Below are 15830 nucleotides of genomic sequence, written 5' to 3' on the forward strand. Positions count from 1 at the left end.
AGGAGACACACCACTGAGAAGAAGAATGTCTTATCTCAAATGAGATTTCCAGCTAAGATCATCTTAGCAAATACATAAAAGCACCATGACTCTAGGGTGACTTTACATTTTCTTTTTTACCTCTTTTTCTAATATTAGTTATAATAAAACCAACTTGGTAAAAAGCGTCCACCAGTATATGAGAATATTCACATCTGAATCTCTTCTTCCTGTAGACATCCTTCAAGTATCCCCCTTGGACCCCAATCATATTTCCTGAGGACAGCAATTAGGGTTGGTTCAGGGTCACTCTTGATACAAACCACAGATATGATGCTGTTGAGCTGTAGGGCAGAGCCTTCACCTCTCTGGCATCAACACTACCCACCAAGAGCTCATCTGTAGTTGCTCTGTTGTGGCCACATCCCTGAGCAGTAACTACTGGAGAAGGTTGCTTGAAGAAAATATGTAGAGTTTAGTGATAAATACACAGGGACAATACAAACCACATTCTGCATATTCCCCTCGGTCATTTTCCCAGGATGGTATCTGGAGAATTAGCAGAGTTAAGAACAGCAAGGAGCCTTGTACAACCTTTTAATTCCCAGTTGGTCTTACGGGCTCTTTACAATTGCCTGTTCTGTGTCTTTTCCACAGTTCCTCCCCGGCTCGCTCCTATCATTTCACATTCTCCCTGTGCTGTGTCTCCAGGTGTCCCTTCAGCACCTCTACTGTTCCCCAGAGCTTCTGCTCTTGCTTGCACCGAGCTATCCCACATCTTTCTTCTGCTTGTGTTGGCACTTCACATGTGGTTCTCACAGCACAGTTCCCTATCTGATTTTCACACAACCTAGCACTGCAGAAAAGCTTCTTACAATTTCCCCCCCCCCCCCCCCTTTTTTAATATTTTTCCCCTATAAAACTCTCAGGAGAAACCAAACAATCCTTAAGTCCAGATCCATGCAGACAGAGGGACCAAATATAAGAGGCTAACTTCAGAAGTGGTGGTTGTTTCTCAGTACACACAAAATGTTCCTAAGAAAACATTGTGTGGTTCTGAAAATGAAGACTGGTCTCATGATGGACCTTACAACCCATGCCTTGATAAAGTGCAAGACTCTTCCTCTCCTTGATCAGATATCTGGAAAGCACTTCTGGCAAGAATGTTTGCCTGTGTGACATCAGTTTTTGTGGGTTTTTTTTTTCCCTTTTCAATCTTCACTAACATTCAAACAGAAAGTTAAAACTACTGGCGGAAAATAGATCCACAAGAATGAGAACTTGGGCAATGTGTATTCATTTTGAAAGTCAAGGAAATATTGATGGAAAACACTTCTGCATTTTCCATTGGAATTATTGAATACATTTGATTAAATGTATAAACTTCACTTTGCTATTCAAGTTCAGAAAGCATGTTTGGAATAACAATTATTTTATTAACATACCAACGTGATCTAGTCAAACAAAATTAAATGTGTTTTGGGGTAATAAAATGTAAAGCCTTATTTAAGTACCTTTGCTTTTTAAAAACAATGGAGAGACAGGGATTTCTGCAGAAGTAAAATGACATTCCCACAAAAATGGCAAATTAAAATTGCTAACCTCAGCCTTGCAATAAGCATCCTTTTCCTCAGTAATGAACCAGCTGTCCTCAGAGGCGAATTTTGGGTTCTCTTGGCAAAAATGTATAAAACACACTGTTACACTATTATTAAAATATGATATGTTGTCCCTAATCTGTTCCTACTTAATATGAGACTAGAAGACCAAAAGGTTGCTCTCAGAATTAAAATCCTCAGAGTTTTAGGGACACAGGGAAGCTTCTGAGGGAAAAGTTTAATTTTAAATAAGGAATCATATTATAGATTCAGAGATGTCAGTTTGTACTAGATTTTCTTAACTGTGAAACATGGGCGATATTTCTTACCATGCTCAGAGTAGCTGACATGCTTTAGTTTGAAGAAACACTCGATTTTCCTTGTCCCCTTGATTGCTTCAGTGCACCAGGGTCTGCAATTTCAGCATTTTGTTGTGACATAGTTGTTATCTACCACCTCAAAGTTTTGATGGTGCCAGGTATGTACATGATGCCTCGTAAGCAGTAAGGTTCAAAATTGCTGAACTTGTGCACTCATGCATTACTCTACTACATGCATGAATAATCTAGTTAATGAAAAGATGGCCAGGGGAAAGTATAGCCTTTCTGTAAGCTTGGGATGTGAGGGGTAACACGGGCCATGGTTGGCACTGGGAAGACCTAAAACTGCCACTGACCCACTGCATGATTCTAAGAAAGTCATTTCACCTTTCTATTGTGCTTTTCTTCTCAGCCTTCCTCTCTCCAACCCGCCAGCCCTTCACAGCAAGATCTGTCTCTTACGATATGTGTCTCACAGCAGGAGCTCAGCTGGGGTTTCCAAATTAGAGCTGATTGGGAATATTTCAACAAAATGAATTTTCATTAGAAAGTGCACCTTTGTTTCTGTGCAGTTCTACAGTGTGGTTGAGAGGATGCTCACCCAATATGAGAAGATGTAAATTCAAATAACGACTCTGAAGAATATGTTTTTATAAGAAGTAGATCATCCGTAGCAGGAGCTGTGGAGTGCAGCTTGCCCTAGGATAATTATCAGTCTGTGGGTGAATTGGCACATTCATCTCTAGCTGGAGAGACAGCAGGTTAGGAATCTGAGCCTGAGTAACCTGTATGTTATGTTGGTGAGATAGTATGCAGTCTCTTTCACTCTCTCCCCCGCCCCCCCCCCCCTTTTTTGTGTGTGTGTGTGTGTGTGCTGGTTTATCTTCTGAAACTTTCTAAAAGGGCTGGATTTGCTGCAGGGAAAGGACTGGAGCACCAGTGAAATCCTGTGATGTTTCATGGTGTGTCTTTAATTAGTCTCACTTGATTCTACTCTGAACTCTACAATCTGTTAACTGTGAGATCAGACATATTTTGTCTTGTAAAATATTTATAGTCTAAAGGCGACAGACAGGTTCAGAGTAAATCATGACCAAATACCTGAAGAGAGCTAATGATGAATCTGATAACTAATGATGGGATCTGATGACTACTAGGAACAAGCTGTACCAAATCTTGGACACCTGCAGCACTGTGTTCTGTTCTGGGACCCCTCAGCATAAAAAGGACATGGACCTGTTGGAGCTGTTCCAGAGAAGGCAATGAGGATGCTCAGAGGGCTGGAGCACCTTTCCTGTGGAGACTGGTTGAGAATTGGGGTTATTCAGTCTGTAGAAGAGAAGGTTCCAGAGAGACCTCATTGCAGCCTCACTGCACCCAAAGGGAGCCTGAAAGAAAGATGTGGAGGGACTCTTTATAAAGGATCATAGTGATAAGACAATGATTAATGGTTTAAAATCAGAATAGGACAGATTTAGATTAGCTGTTCACAGTGGGTTGGTGAGACATTGGCATAGGGTGCCCCAGGAAGCTGTGGATGCCCCATCCCTGGAGGTGTTCCAGGCCAGACTGGATGGGACTTTGGGCAACCTGGTCTACTGAGAAGTGCCTATGCCCATGGCAGCAAGTTTGGAACTAGATGGTTTTTAAGGTCCCTTCTATCCCAAGCATTCTGTGATTCTATGAAGACATGAAGGAGATGTCAGTAGGCCTGTGTGAGCAAAGAGATAAGTAAAGTAAATAATAAGAAAGTACAGTGGAGAGAACAGAGGAAAATAAAGCGTGGAATTAGGAGATGCTATGGGGTTTTATTAAGTTTTACTGTGTAGTAATGAGAGAAAAGAAACAAGTAGTAATTTCCAAAACTGATAAAATTACAGCTTTTAGAATATTTCCTTAATAGTTAACCAATCACTAATGTGAATGGAATGCTCCAAAGACAGAAGCACTCTAGAAATCGTTTGTTTTTATTAAAAAAATATGATGAAGCAGATTTCTACTTTATGCCGGCCTAAGTTGCTAACAGCTTAGAACACCAAAGCAGTACCAAAATGGCAGTGCTGAAGATAAGGTGTGTTTTCTCCCTTTTGTAGCTCCACTTCAGCTTCTTTTGCTGACTGCCAGTCTAAAAGAGCTTGCATTTTTAACCCGCAGAGCAGCTGAGTCATATTCAATTCAAATGCTGGATACTTTGTGAATAGTTCACAACAGTATGACTGTACTACCTCTGTGACATCTTCAAAGAATACGCAAAGTATCATTTGCTGAAATGGCAGCTCTGTAAATGCATCTCCAGAGGGCAGGATGGTGACCCTTATTACTTCTTCAGAAACAAACAAATAAAACCAAACAAAAAAAAAATCTACTCCTTTTAAATGGAATAAAAACCCAGTGAACTATAGAAGCTGTTGTAGAAAAAGGGTTTGCCTGTGAACCTCCTGCTTTGTAAACTGAGATTTAAAAGAGAAAAAATAACAAAACAAAAAGATAAACAGGCACTGACCTGTGAGCGAGAGTTAAGCAAACACGTAGATGAATTCAGAGATGCCATCCTGTGATGGGGAAATACCCAGTGTAAGCACTGAAGAAATGTTTACAGAGAAAGATCTGTGGATTTTCAGGCAGTGGAACAGCAGTGGTTACCTCTTGCTGAAACACTGTAGCCGCAACGAAGTGGCAAAGACGACAACTGACATGTCAGAGACACGTAAACCTATCTTACAGGGCTGACAATTTGGTATGATTGCTCTCCAAAGATAACTTTATAACTTGCTGAAGTGTGATTTAAGGATGCCCTGGAGCAGCACTAACCTGTGTACCTTTCTTGCGGATAACTTTTATAAGCTATAGCTTTAGTTAATAGCTTATGCAATTTTTCATTTGACCTACGGGTATCCCATGTGGGTGGGATTTTCAAAAACACCCAAGCCCAGACCCACAAAGGGATTTACACAGGGATGATTACACCTATAAAGCACACAGGGAGTGGAGCAGAGGCCTGGCTCCAGCTTAGCCCGTGACCTAGGAAGGAGGCAGGAAAGGGGCTGCAACACCCTTAAATGTTCACACAGAAATCTACCCATGTTCAAGCAAAATTGCTCTGGACTATGCTCTGTTGATGCCTTCACTCTCTTCCCTCTGAAATGGAATGAAAATAGGTGCAAGCCAAGTGTTCTTGAATAGATCAGACTGAATCTTTATTTTTCCAATTTAGCTTTGACCCTTTCTAAAATACATTTACTAAGAAGTATTTTATTATCAAGTAGACTACATCAGCTGGAAAAAAAAAAAAAGAAAAGAAAAGAAAAAAAAAAGTGTGTGTTTTTGTTTCACTGTGTTCTTTTTCAGATGAACTATTTATATAGACACAAGAATAAGAAGAAAGATAAAAGGTATAATACAATATCCAGTCTAGTCCCACTGATGTTAGATTGCTAAATCGGAATCAGCCAACTATCTCTGCGTGCAACTTGAACTGTAGATCCCTGAATACACCATCCCTTTTGATGCTAACAAAGAAGCATTCATTCTTCATAAGTGAAAACAGTAGTATAAATCATATCTTCCATGGAAAACAAGCCATAAACATCAGTATTTCTTCTATAAATAAGCCTTTGGGGAAGCTGATTTATTTCCATTTTTTTCCTTTTCAAAGCTGAACCATACTCGGTGGCATCCGGAAGGTGGTTTCAAAGACCATAAACGGCCAAACTAAATAAATAGCAGAGAATATCCTTACAACGACATGCTTTAATATAGGCAGAATACTGTCAACTTCTGCATGAACGATAGATGTCAATTGGCTTCCTCAGACCCAGAGACTTTTCAGAGTCTCTCTAAAATGTAAAATGAAGGTTTAATGGGCCTTGTGGAAAGTGGGCAGCTACCTCCTGCTTTCTGAAGGCAGTGCCAGAACAGCACAAGATAATCAGAGCCATGTCCTGGCCCCAGCCAGTGGCCAAATGTACACTCCTAAGTGTATGAAAGGCATATATTTTGTGGGTTTAAGAATTACATTGGAACAAGATAATTGTGAACTACTTGAAAAGGAACAGAAACATGAAAGCAATCTGGGGCAGGTGGGTTGTATTTCTGAGTCTGTCTTAAAGTCAGTAATTCTTCCTCTATTACAGGATCTGGTCTAGAAGAGGGTACTATTAGTATTTCCTCTCACCTAATGATTTTCAGTTATTGTTCATTTTAATCAAAGGTGCCATCAGGGACTGTTTCTTAGTGTATAACATTTCTTTGGCCAGCACAAAGGGATTCCTGTTTTTCTTGGCATCCTTTGGTGCAGGAATAGTATAAATACATTCAACATTGCAGTTATAAACAAAGTCTTTAAAATAATGTAAAACACATATAATATTAACCTAAGTAGTGGAAATCGGTTAACAAAGCACAAAGACAGAAAGAAGGCATAAAATTAGCCTTGGCCAAATGGTTTCTACCTCATTTCTTTTTGTCCCGCTCTGACTGGTGTAACTTATAATTAGGCTCTGCCTGCAGTGGTGTGGTTCCAAAGAACTGTGGATTAAGGAGAAACTCTAGAATTTCTCCATAACTTGACAAGTTATAACCTGAAAGCTACACTTAGTCCCTTAAAGATTTTTCACAGTGACATTTTAGTGCAGCTAGGGAAATACACCACTTTGCCATTTATCATTTTCAGGGCATGGACAATGAAAAGGAGGTTACTATGAAGAACAAAATAAAATGGATTACATGTATAGAAGTGAGGTGAAGAATGGTGATAAATACACACCACTGAATGTCAGCAAATGTCACTTGAGAAGCCATTTGCAGCTACCAGAACTGCCTTGCAAACCAGCAAAAGTAGCAAAACCAGGCAAAACAAGTTGGGTGTACTCACTTCCACATGAATAAGCAATAAACCTCTCTGAAGTTCCACCAGAAAGTTGTTAAACTTGATAGATGAATCTTTTCAAAATTGCTCTGTTGCATACAGTATATGGCAACAAAAGACTATGGACGGTTTAAAGTGAAAAAGAGAAAGCCTTGCTGAAAACACAGTGATTTAAGCATTTTTGTTCAAACATTCATATTCTGCTTTGTATTAAAGGGACAGTTTCAACAAAGGAATGATTCATCACATCACTTTTCCTTCCATAGAGTTGCTTTTTTTTCACATCTGAGTTTCATTTGACAATCAGCCTATTGCATTATTACCATTACTCCTTTAAATCTATTTGCCTTTCTCCTTTAAATCTATTTGCCTGTTGGAGTAAAAGTCCAACAGGAGTTTTACTTTAGTCAGTTCGGGGCTGGTAGGCAGAAATGTTGACCCAAAATGAATGCTTATCTGCTGTGAAATTTCTAATGGTAGCTATCTAGCATACTAGCTATGTGTGAAAGATTTCTCTGGTCTGTCCAGGAGCATCTAATGTGTACATCTGTGGATCAGCTTCATTGTGATTTTTGACACGTTGACATGGAAAAGGCTCTCATTGTGAATGTTATGATATTTGAGAGACAACATGAAGATTCCTTCAGGCTTCTTTTCAATCTGTCTGTCCGCTGCCTCTTGAACCACTGCTCTTCAATGATAATAAACTAAAGTGAAGGTCTCTGACTCAGAATATATCTCTGAGGAAAAGTGAGAGTTCTTAAAATTTCAGAAACTCAGACTTTTGTATTTAATTTTCCATGAGATTCTTCCTCCCAAATTCTAATTTATCTTAGTAAAATCAGAAACAGACTGCATCATTTGGATTTCATGAGACTGATATCCCCAGATGCCACACTCATGCAAATTTCAGATCAATTTTGTTTTCATTAGTGAAAAGCAGTAACATAAACAGGGTCATACAGAGATTCCTTTATTCAAAATATTTCCTATGTATTAAGATATACCACTTGTAGAACAGTTTCTGTTAAATTTCTTACCTTACATTCCCATAAAATATATAGAGGATCAATCCTACAATGACATCCTAAAACCCAGGAGTTTAAATCTTTGGACAGAACAAATTTCTTCTACTTACAGAACATGTAGATGGAGTATGGGCGAACCTTCCTTTCTTGGGCAGGGTGTTTCAACAGCAAAATTTCTTTGTAAGGGTCTTCACTCTATTCATGTAAAGTCAAAATCAAATGTGATTCTTTGCAGTCAATCTGAACCCTTTATTAAATTAAATGTAAAGTTTGTTTTGTAGATGAACAATGAGAATCAGAAAACAAACATTAAAGCAATGAGTTGCACTCAGCACTGCATGAACTCTCCCAAACTGCTCCCTGCCCTCTCTCCCTGATTCTTTGAAAACTGAAGTAATCTTTGTGGCAAAACAGGCATTTGACAGCATCCATCATACAGAAGCTCTGTAGCAGTTGTGCGGCTTCTGTTAGTCTTGTTTTGAATTTCTCTGTCAGTTTGAGTAGACGCAATGGCATCTCAAGTAGCGATATGCTGAGGAGACAAGGACTGTGTCAGGCGCAACAAAGAGGAAAAAATGTATCAGTTTGTTACCTCATCATAAATATAAGAGCTCCAAAAAGTTTCTCCTTTTACATAAAAGTGTGTAGTTCAATCAGAAACACAGAAAAGCTTATTTACTTTAAATACGTGATGTTTAATCTATGTTATGCAATAGTACAATTAATGCTCTTAAGAAATTCTGAGATGTATTATATATGTACACAGTCGCTTTCAAAAGAGACAAAAAATACACTTTCTAACAGGGTATTTGAAAGAATTCTACACCAAGAGATATTCCTTTAATTCTTGAATAAATAGGCAGCACATAAGTAAATATGCTGATCTAGTAAAAAATACCAAAATGAAACTTCTGCTTTGAAGCCTTCTTAGTCTAATGAATGGTTTCAACCTTTAGCCCTTCCTTCCTTGGTCCTAGGCATGAAAGCTGCTATCCATACCCCAGACTTGGTGTAAGCTAATGATTGTGTTAGGAAAGCACCCGATGGCTTTGGATCGGGCCCTCTGCCCTCTGGTCTTGATCCTGCAGGCATGGATCAGCCCAAAGAGAACCTACACTGTACTGTACTTTCAAGTCCCTGAAATGCAGCTGTTGAAATACATGCAAAATCTCTGAAGCTCTTAATCAGACGGGTCTTTGCCTTTGGAAAGAATGTAAGTTTTGCCTAAATAAAACTGCACAATTTGGATCTGTACAAATGGTAATAATAAAGATTTGTAGTTTCTGTTATAAGGAGTTCTTTTTAATATGTTCATCTTTCTAAATAGAAAGTTTTGGGACAGGGAGGGGGGGAGGATCATTTTTTGTCCTTTTTTATTTTAATGGCTAAACACTGTAATGCTAGCTAAATAGAAATTCTTGTCTGTTAATAGGTTCCTTTAGTTTGTAATAAATAGGAAAGCTAATTACAAAAATTTGATATTTGGTATGCATTAGCTTTTGTGAGTCCTTTCTTTACAGGCTTCATTGACATTCAATATGGCAAGCTTCCTTTGAAACATATTTATAAAACAACTACAGTATAATTAAACCAACAAAGCCATCTTTTAAGTAAGCTTAATAGCTCAGTTCTCCACTCTGTACATTTTTTTATTTTAAGGAGGAAAAACAGTTATGCTCCAATTCTACTGTATATTTCATTTGGCATCTCATATTTCCTTTCCATTTGCGATCTGTGCATATCTAATTCTTGACAACTGTGATTACTAGTAAGTGTACATGAAAAACACGCTTCAGAGGATCTTCCATGGCAATATTTTTGTTAATGAGAAGTGAAACATATCTTGGCAAATACAATATATGTGATACATATATGCATATATACATACTTTAATAGCTAATACTGGTGTCATTAATAAGCAAAAATGGATTCATATATAGGGCAGGTAATAATCGAAGTGGATGCTATTTAATAAATGTAACTTAAAATATTTTAATTATATAAAAGCAATAGGTAAATAAAAGCAATTACATTTAATTTTGCTTTCAGCCCGTGAGCATTTTCTATAAGCTTTAATAGAGGTGAGAGCTTGTGCAGAAGGCTAATGGTAGAGTCGGTGTTAGCATTATTCATTAGGGTGTCTAAGTAGTACTTATTCTGAGATATTTCTCTGGAAGACGAAAATGTTCTTGGTAAGGGTACTTGGATCCTGATAACCCTAATTCATAATAATATCCCCCTCATTCAGAAAATTAAAGTTTACAGAGTCCTTGGCAGTTTGAAAATCTTTCTACTATTTAGAATCAAGATCGTGTTTACTAAGGACAAGCTAGGAAGTGATAGCTCACGTTATAATAAGTGGAACCTCATAACTGTTTCTTAAACTCTGTCCTCGATAGGCATAATAACATTGAGACCACATTTACGATATGGTGAATAAAACAGTTGACATCACTGTTATAATCTTTATTTAAAACTGTTACCAAGGTTACAAATTACCATCACTGTGTGCAACAGGTCCCACTGAAGCAGTATCATTACAGATTAACTGTAATGTGTAGGATTATAATAAAAGGCATAAGGGATTATGTACAGGCAAAAAATGCTAGAAATAACACAAATACATCTACATTATACAATGCATTGCTTTGCAAAACCTCTGTTCTTGATGCTGAAAATACACAATGTGGCTTTTTGCTTAATTTGGGCATTTAGATGTCAGATGTTAACCATATCCTGAAGTGCCTTTACCAATGTCAGAACAGAGGGGGTAGGGTTTATCTCGACCTATAAAACCCGTGGAAATGCTCTCACATAGTCTCTGCTCTTAGGAGAGCACCTGGTTTACAGAAAAATATGTCTCCATTGTGTGAGGCGGGGCTGCAATACAAGAAAACAGCCTGTGGCTGCGTGACATGCAGACCCTAAGCTGTCCCAGTGGGTCGGTGGACACTGGCCTTGCCCCACCAAAGAGCCCTGGGTATGGTGGCTGCCAGCTTTCCCTGGCCCCAGAGGTGGGGAGGGAGGGGGTTGTTCTTGAGTTACAGGGGGGCAAAAGAGAAAGAGAGGAGGTAAGTGACCTTCCACTGGCCACCCCTGGCTGGCACCTCCGCCTCCCTGCTAAGTCCCTGTACCTTGCCCTCAACTTAATGACACAAATCCGAGCTCTTAAAGTCTTTGGGACTGATCGTACTCGCTCATTTATAAATAATGATCTCCATATAGATGTATAACAACAACATACCAGGAGTGTTTGGGAAGAAATCCGATTAAAGTCTATAGCATTTTTTTCCCTCTCTCTCCTAGAGCAAAAGTCTGGCCACAGGTCAGCTGCAGCAGCCAACCCAGGCCGCAGGGTTAAAGGGAAGAAAAAGCTCCAAGCGAGCAGCTTTCCCCCGGCAGGAGCTGCCGGCGAACGGTTCGACCCACCGGGCTGCGGCCGCCGTCCCTCCCTCCATCCCGGCCTAGAAGCCTCGGTCGCGCCGCCGGCGGGCGCGCTGAGTGTTTTGCGGGGTGGGAGTCGCTGACCCGCTTGGAGCGTGAACTCCACGGCCGCAGCCTATTTCCCCCCGGCGCCAGCAGCCCCTGAGCAGAGGCGTGGGGCCGCCCCGCTCCGCCCGGCCCGGGGTGGCGGTGACGCAGAAAGATTCTTTCCTTTCCTCTTTCGGGCGATTTAGGGGAATAGAAAAACAAACATCGGGCCCCTTCGTGAAACCGGAGGAGAAAGCTCAGAAGGGAAAGAGAACAGGGCACATCCTTTTAGAGGAAGGACAAGGGTTCTCTGAGGAGGGAAAACAAAAGATGACAGTGGTGGCTGTAACCCCACCATGAACCAGGGACCTCCCGGGCACGCTCGGAGCGCTAACCTCCCCGGACTTCCCATTACCTCTCCATGACACTTCACTAATGCTCACACAATGGCCAACTGAGCCGTTTAAGTAAAGATATTTTAACCTGAACTAAACATTGTCTCCAGACAATAGGATGCAAAGCAGCATCTGGTAGCACACATAAACAATGCTGGGCAACAGCATATGCTCAACGTCTGGAAGTTTATGTCAACACTAAGCAGCCAAGAAGGCTGTCGCTGCTCGGTATGAAATCTTCATAAATAGCAGTTTGCTGCTCTTCCAAGGTGAGCAGCACAGAACCTTCCTCCCGGGACACCCTTATCAGCTTGATGTTACACGGCAAGAAATTTTCGGGCCCCACTCGTGCTCCCTCCCTCCCTCGGAACGAGAAAACACGAGGCGGCCCCGGGGAAGGAGAAGGGGCAGCTCCGGGCTCCCCATCACCGCTGCGGCTTCAGTGGGCACAACCCGGCCGCAGCCGCTCTTGGAGGTGGCCGACGCTGAATGGCCAGATTCAGGGAAGCGCCTCTTTCAAGAGGAGGCTCTAGGCTAATGAAACAACGGGAGATGACTATTGCAAACAGCTGTTCCTCATACATATTTCATTATACAATCAGATAATGCGTCTTACCACCTTCTCAGTTATTCACAGATAAACATTATCAAGACGTTTTGACATCTGTCTTAGGGCCTGCTATTAATTTAGTAATCACCGTGGTTAAAAATATATGGGCACTGCACCTCACAAAAACTCTGATTTCACTTAGGGGGACAACTTCCTTAGCGGCTCACCCAAAGCAGAACGAACTACATCAGGACAAGAAAAGCCCTGAGACGGGGGTGGGAAGGGAACATCCTCACCCTGCAGCCCTCGGGTCGGGCTGGGGGTCGTTTGCTGAGCCCGGCGCACCGACCTCGCTGGCAGGAGTGAAGCGCCGCAGGAAGCCGGTACACCCTGTCCTCGGCTGGCCAAGAAACCACCCGGAATAGTCGCGTTTGCCCCTCCGGCTCTTGGCACCTGCGCTCCCGCCCCTCGGAGGGAACTCATCGCGGCTCCGGCAGTGCCTGCTGCCTTCCGCTGCCCCCCGGTGCCGGTGGCCGCTCAGCTCCCCGGAGACGCAGAGCCCGAGGTTGCCTGGCCGGGCTTTCGCTTAGAGAAACATCGGGGAAGTTGGACGCAAAGTTTGTTTCTTTGCTGCTCGGGCTGGTTGTTAAATCACAGGGTTTAGAGTGTCAAGGAGTCTTAAAGCTGCCTCTTTGGTATCTCTTTCTTTGCAATAATCCCTTTTCTGAAAGGACACCCCCAGCAAACAGAGGCATACGCTCACAACCACTAGATGCGACCCCACGAACGAGCGAAAGGGGAGAATCACACCTCGCCAACTTCGTTTCAGAGCTCTGTGGACTCAATGAAACCATCGCCCTTCTCCTCTTTCCCCTTCCTCACGCTGCCGTTTTTAACCACGGGCTTCACACGAGAGCAAAAACTCCCAGCTTCACGACCCCCCAGTGCCCAGGTAACGGGATGCGGGCAGGAGGACGAGCTCTTTTTCCCGTCCTGACACAGCAGATTCTGCTGCATAGTTGAGCTTTCGCTGCTGGCACGGAGCTTTTCTGCCCATAGGCACGGAGCGCAACTTTCGGGCTGTCCCTCTGCTCCCTCCGGTCGCAGCCGTTGCCCCAGCGGTGACACTCGGGGCTGTACAGGCGGACGTGGCTGCGGGGGGGCTCCACTCAGCGCATCCCGGCGTGCGGCTGTTTGCCTTAAAGCCTCAACGGGAGTCACGGGCGTGAATTTCACTTTAATTGCACCATGAAGAAAAAAAAAAGAAAGAAAGAAAAAGTAAAAAAAAGAAAGGGGGGGGGGGGGGAGGGAAGCGTTGCAGGTGGCAGAAGACAGAGAGGATCTCGGGTCAGTAAGGAGAAGATGCTCTGGGAAATGGAAATCAAATTCCTACTGCTCGCTCCGCAGAGCTGAGTGCCTCTCCTTCCCTTGAACAACGGGAGGATGAGAGGTGAGCTCTTAAAGCCAGAACCAAGAAAATGGGGCTGTGGATGTGCGGAGGGGAGACCCTTCCACCCCAGCACCACTGATCGTATTTTCCAGTTCCAGAATAAAAGCAGAACTGAGCTGCTGGCAGCTCTCTGCCAGACGTTCCCCCTTCAGTTCGTCTCCCCTCTCGGAGCCGCTCCGTGCCCACCTGGCACTTGACCTCAGCCCTCCGAAGCCTTTTAGTGGTGTCAGTGTTGCACTCTCTGCCGGCGCCCCACTTGCTGTCCCCACCCCAGCCGCAAGACGTCCTTCACCCTATTGATTGCGCTATGGCCAAACAGGGCGAAAAGACGAGAATTGTATTCGACAGATGCTGCTCACTCGTGAGTAACAGGTTCAGTGCATACGGTATCTCTCGCCATTATCCTGTAAGTTAATATTGAGTAGCAATAGCTGTCTAAATATCAAAATCTATTTATAGGGGATGCAGAGCCATGACCTCCCCATCTGACCTTCAGTAACTGCGGGCTGGAAAACAGGGCAAAGAGGGGGAGAAATGAGGAAAATCCCGATATTACAGAGATGTGCAGGGTGGATCTGGGCCGACCCGTCTTTGTTCCGCAGTCCTCAGGGGAGCGGGGACCTTCGGGACAGCACCGGCCCTGAGGGCCCTGGGAGGAGCGGCTCTGGCTGACTTCGTGTCCCCGCTGGGAGCTCACTGTGGCTTCGGCCTCATATGCCCATCTACAAAAGTTGGGGATTTTTTCATGTTTAAAAAAAAAGAAAAAGAAGCCCTCGTGGCAGCCCCCCAGGCACTCTGCTCTCCTCCAGGTCGGGAGGGAATGCTTCGTGGGGTCCCATGGGATCAGGCATCGATATTACAAAGCGCGTTCCCCGCAGGGAGCGATCCCAAATCCCACCGCACTTCTGCCTTTTGTGGGGTCGTCGGAACACGTCCAACCCGAGCTCACCGCCGTGTCCAACTGCCAGGCCGCCCTTCCCCCGCCCAGCCCGGCCGCTCCCGGCTCGAACATGGCGCCCGCGAGCTCGGGGAGCGTTTCTTTCGCTGTTCGACGGCTGAGATGCGCTCCCTGAAGGTCACGGCGGGCGCCGCGCCCCTTGGCAGCCGCTCACGGCGGGGCCGCGCCGACGGCAGCGCCCGCAGCGGGGACAGAGAGGAGGCGGAACTCCCGGAGCCAGAAGCACCCCGTGCCACCTCGGCTTGTAGCTTCACCCCCGTGTAGGAGGGAAACACACCTTGTTTTCCTTTTTGTTTTAGTAGGGGAAAAGAAATACAGGGCCTCCGAGGGTGCCGTGCCCTGCAGGTGGAAATGAAATGGCTCCAATCTCGCCCGTGACCCCGTGAGATTCGGGAACCCCAATAAAACGAGGAGAGTGAATTATTTCTTTTTAAAACTAGTCCTTCGTCCCGCTTGGGGAAAGTGACTGGGGAAAAAAAAAATCCCCCCAAACTAAAGGCAGAGCACTCGGAAACGGTCTCTGTTTAAACCTTGGGGCTCGGTACTGCATCAGGCTCAGCGATATTGCATTCCTGAGAAAATAGAGTGGGCATTAGGAGAGGAATCTCCTCTTCCTAATGAATATTTACCCCGAGGTCATTACATCCGTAATGGTCCCCGCTCAGCTCACCTTGCTCCCCTCTTTCCCTGCCAGGGGCTGGGATTTCAAGCACAATGCCCTCGGTTTTAAAGTGCCGCGTACCATTTAATGGCGGGGTGCAGGCGAGGTTAGAATATTATTGACTTCCCGCAATATATAAGATGGATACATTTAAGACTTTTAACTTTTCTGTTGCGGTGACACGCCGTATTTTTATGAGATACCTATTATGTAGACAGAAGCATTGTGCTGGAGCTGCCTCACAGTTGCTGGATCGTTTCTATCAGATGAAAGATTTTGAATAGTTTTCTTTCAACAATGCATCCTTTTGGTCTCGATACAAAGCATGTAGGCATGGTATACACTTAAACAGCTCTGTCACGGAGCGAGATTAAACAGAGTATATATCGGATTCTGTCGGCAGCATAATGCGCGCGGAGAACAGAATGGAGCTCCCCTCGCCGCTGAAGGAGCCCATTAAGGGCTGATGTCCTGGCTGCGTCTCCCACATTTCCCTTATCTGCGAGATTCGCTAAGCTGTTAAAAATCTTTACAACCGGGCTTGAAAACCGGC

General features: G+C 43.6%; 1 protein-coding gene across 20 annotated transcripts in view; it reads right to left on the reverse strand.

The window, feature by feature from the left end:
- Positions 1-15830, reverse strand: part of LOC107311198 (uncharacterized) — a 125607-nt gene that overhangs the window by 103155 nt on the left and 6622 nt on the right. For 11 of the 20 annotated variants that reach the window (XR_014944593.1, XR_014944600.1, XR_014944597.1 and 8 more), the window contains exon 2: positions 7903-7987. Coding sequence is in view for 5 of the 20 variants with exons in the window: in XM_085543105.1 (XP_085399231.1) it covers positions 7903-7987 (85 nt within the window). In the remaining 15 variants the exon portion in view is untranslated. Of the gene's footprint in view, positions 1-2998; positions 3286-4400; positions 4450-5515; positions 6884-7902; positions 7988-15830 lie in introns of those variants that run through there. The other 9 variants (XR_014944604.1, XR_014944592.1, XR_014944599.1 and 6 more) reach the window with 5 other exon arrangements.

This window comes from Coturnix japonica, chromosome 3 (genome assembly GCF_054131305.1).
Source record: "Coturnix japonica strain WE chromosome 3, WE-NBRP24, whole genome shotgun sequence".
Taxonomy (NCBI): domain Eukaryota; kingdom Metazoa; phylum Chordata; class Aves; order Galliformes; family Phasianidae; genus Coturnix; species Coturnix japonica.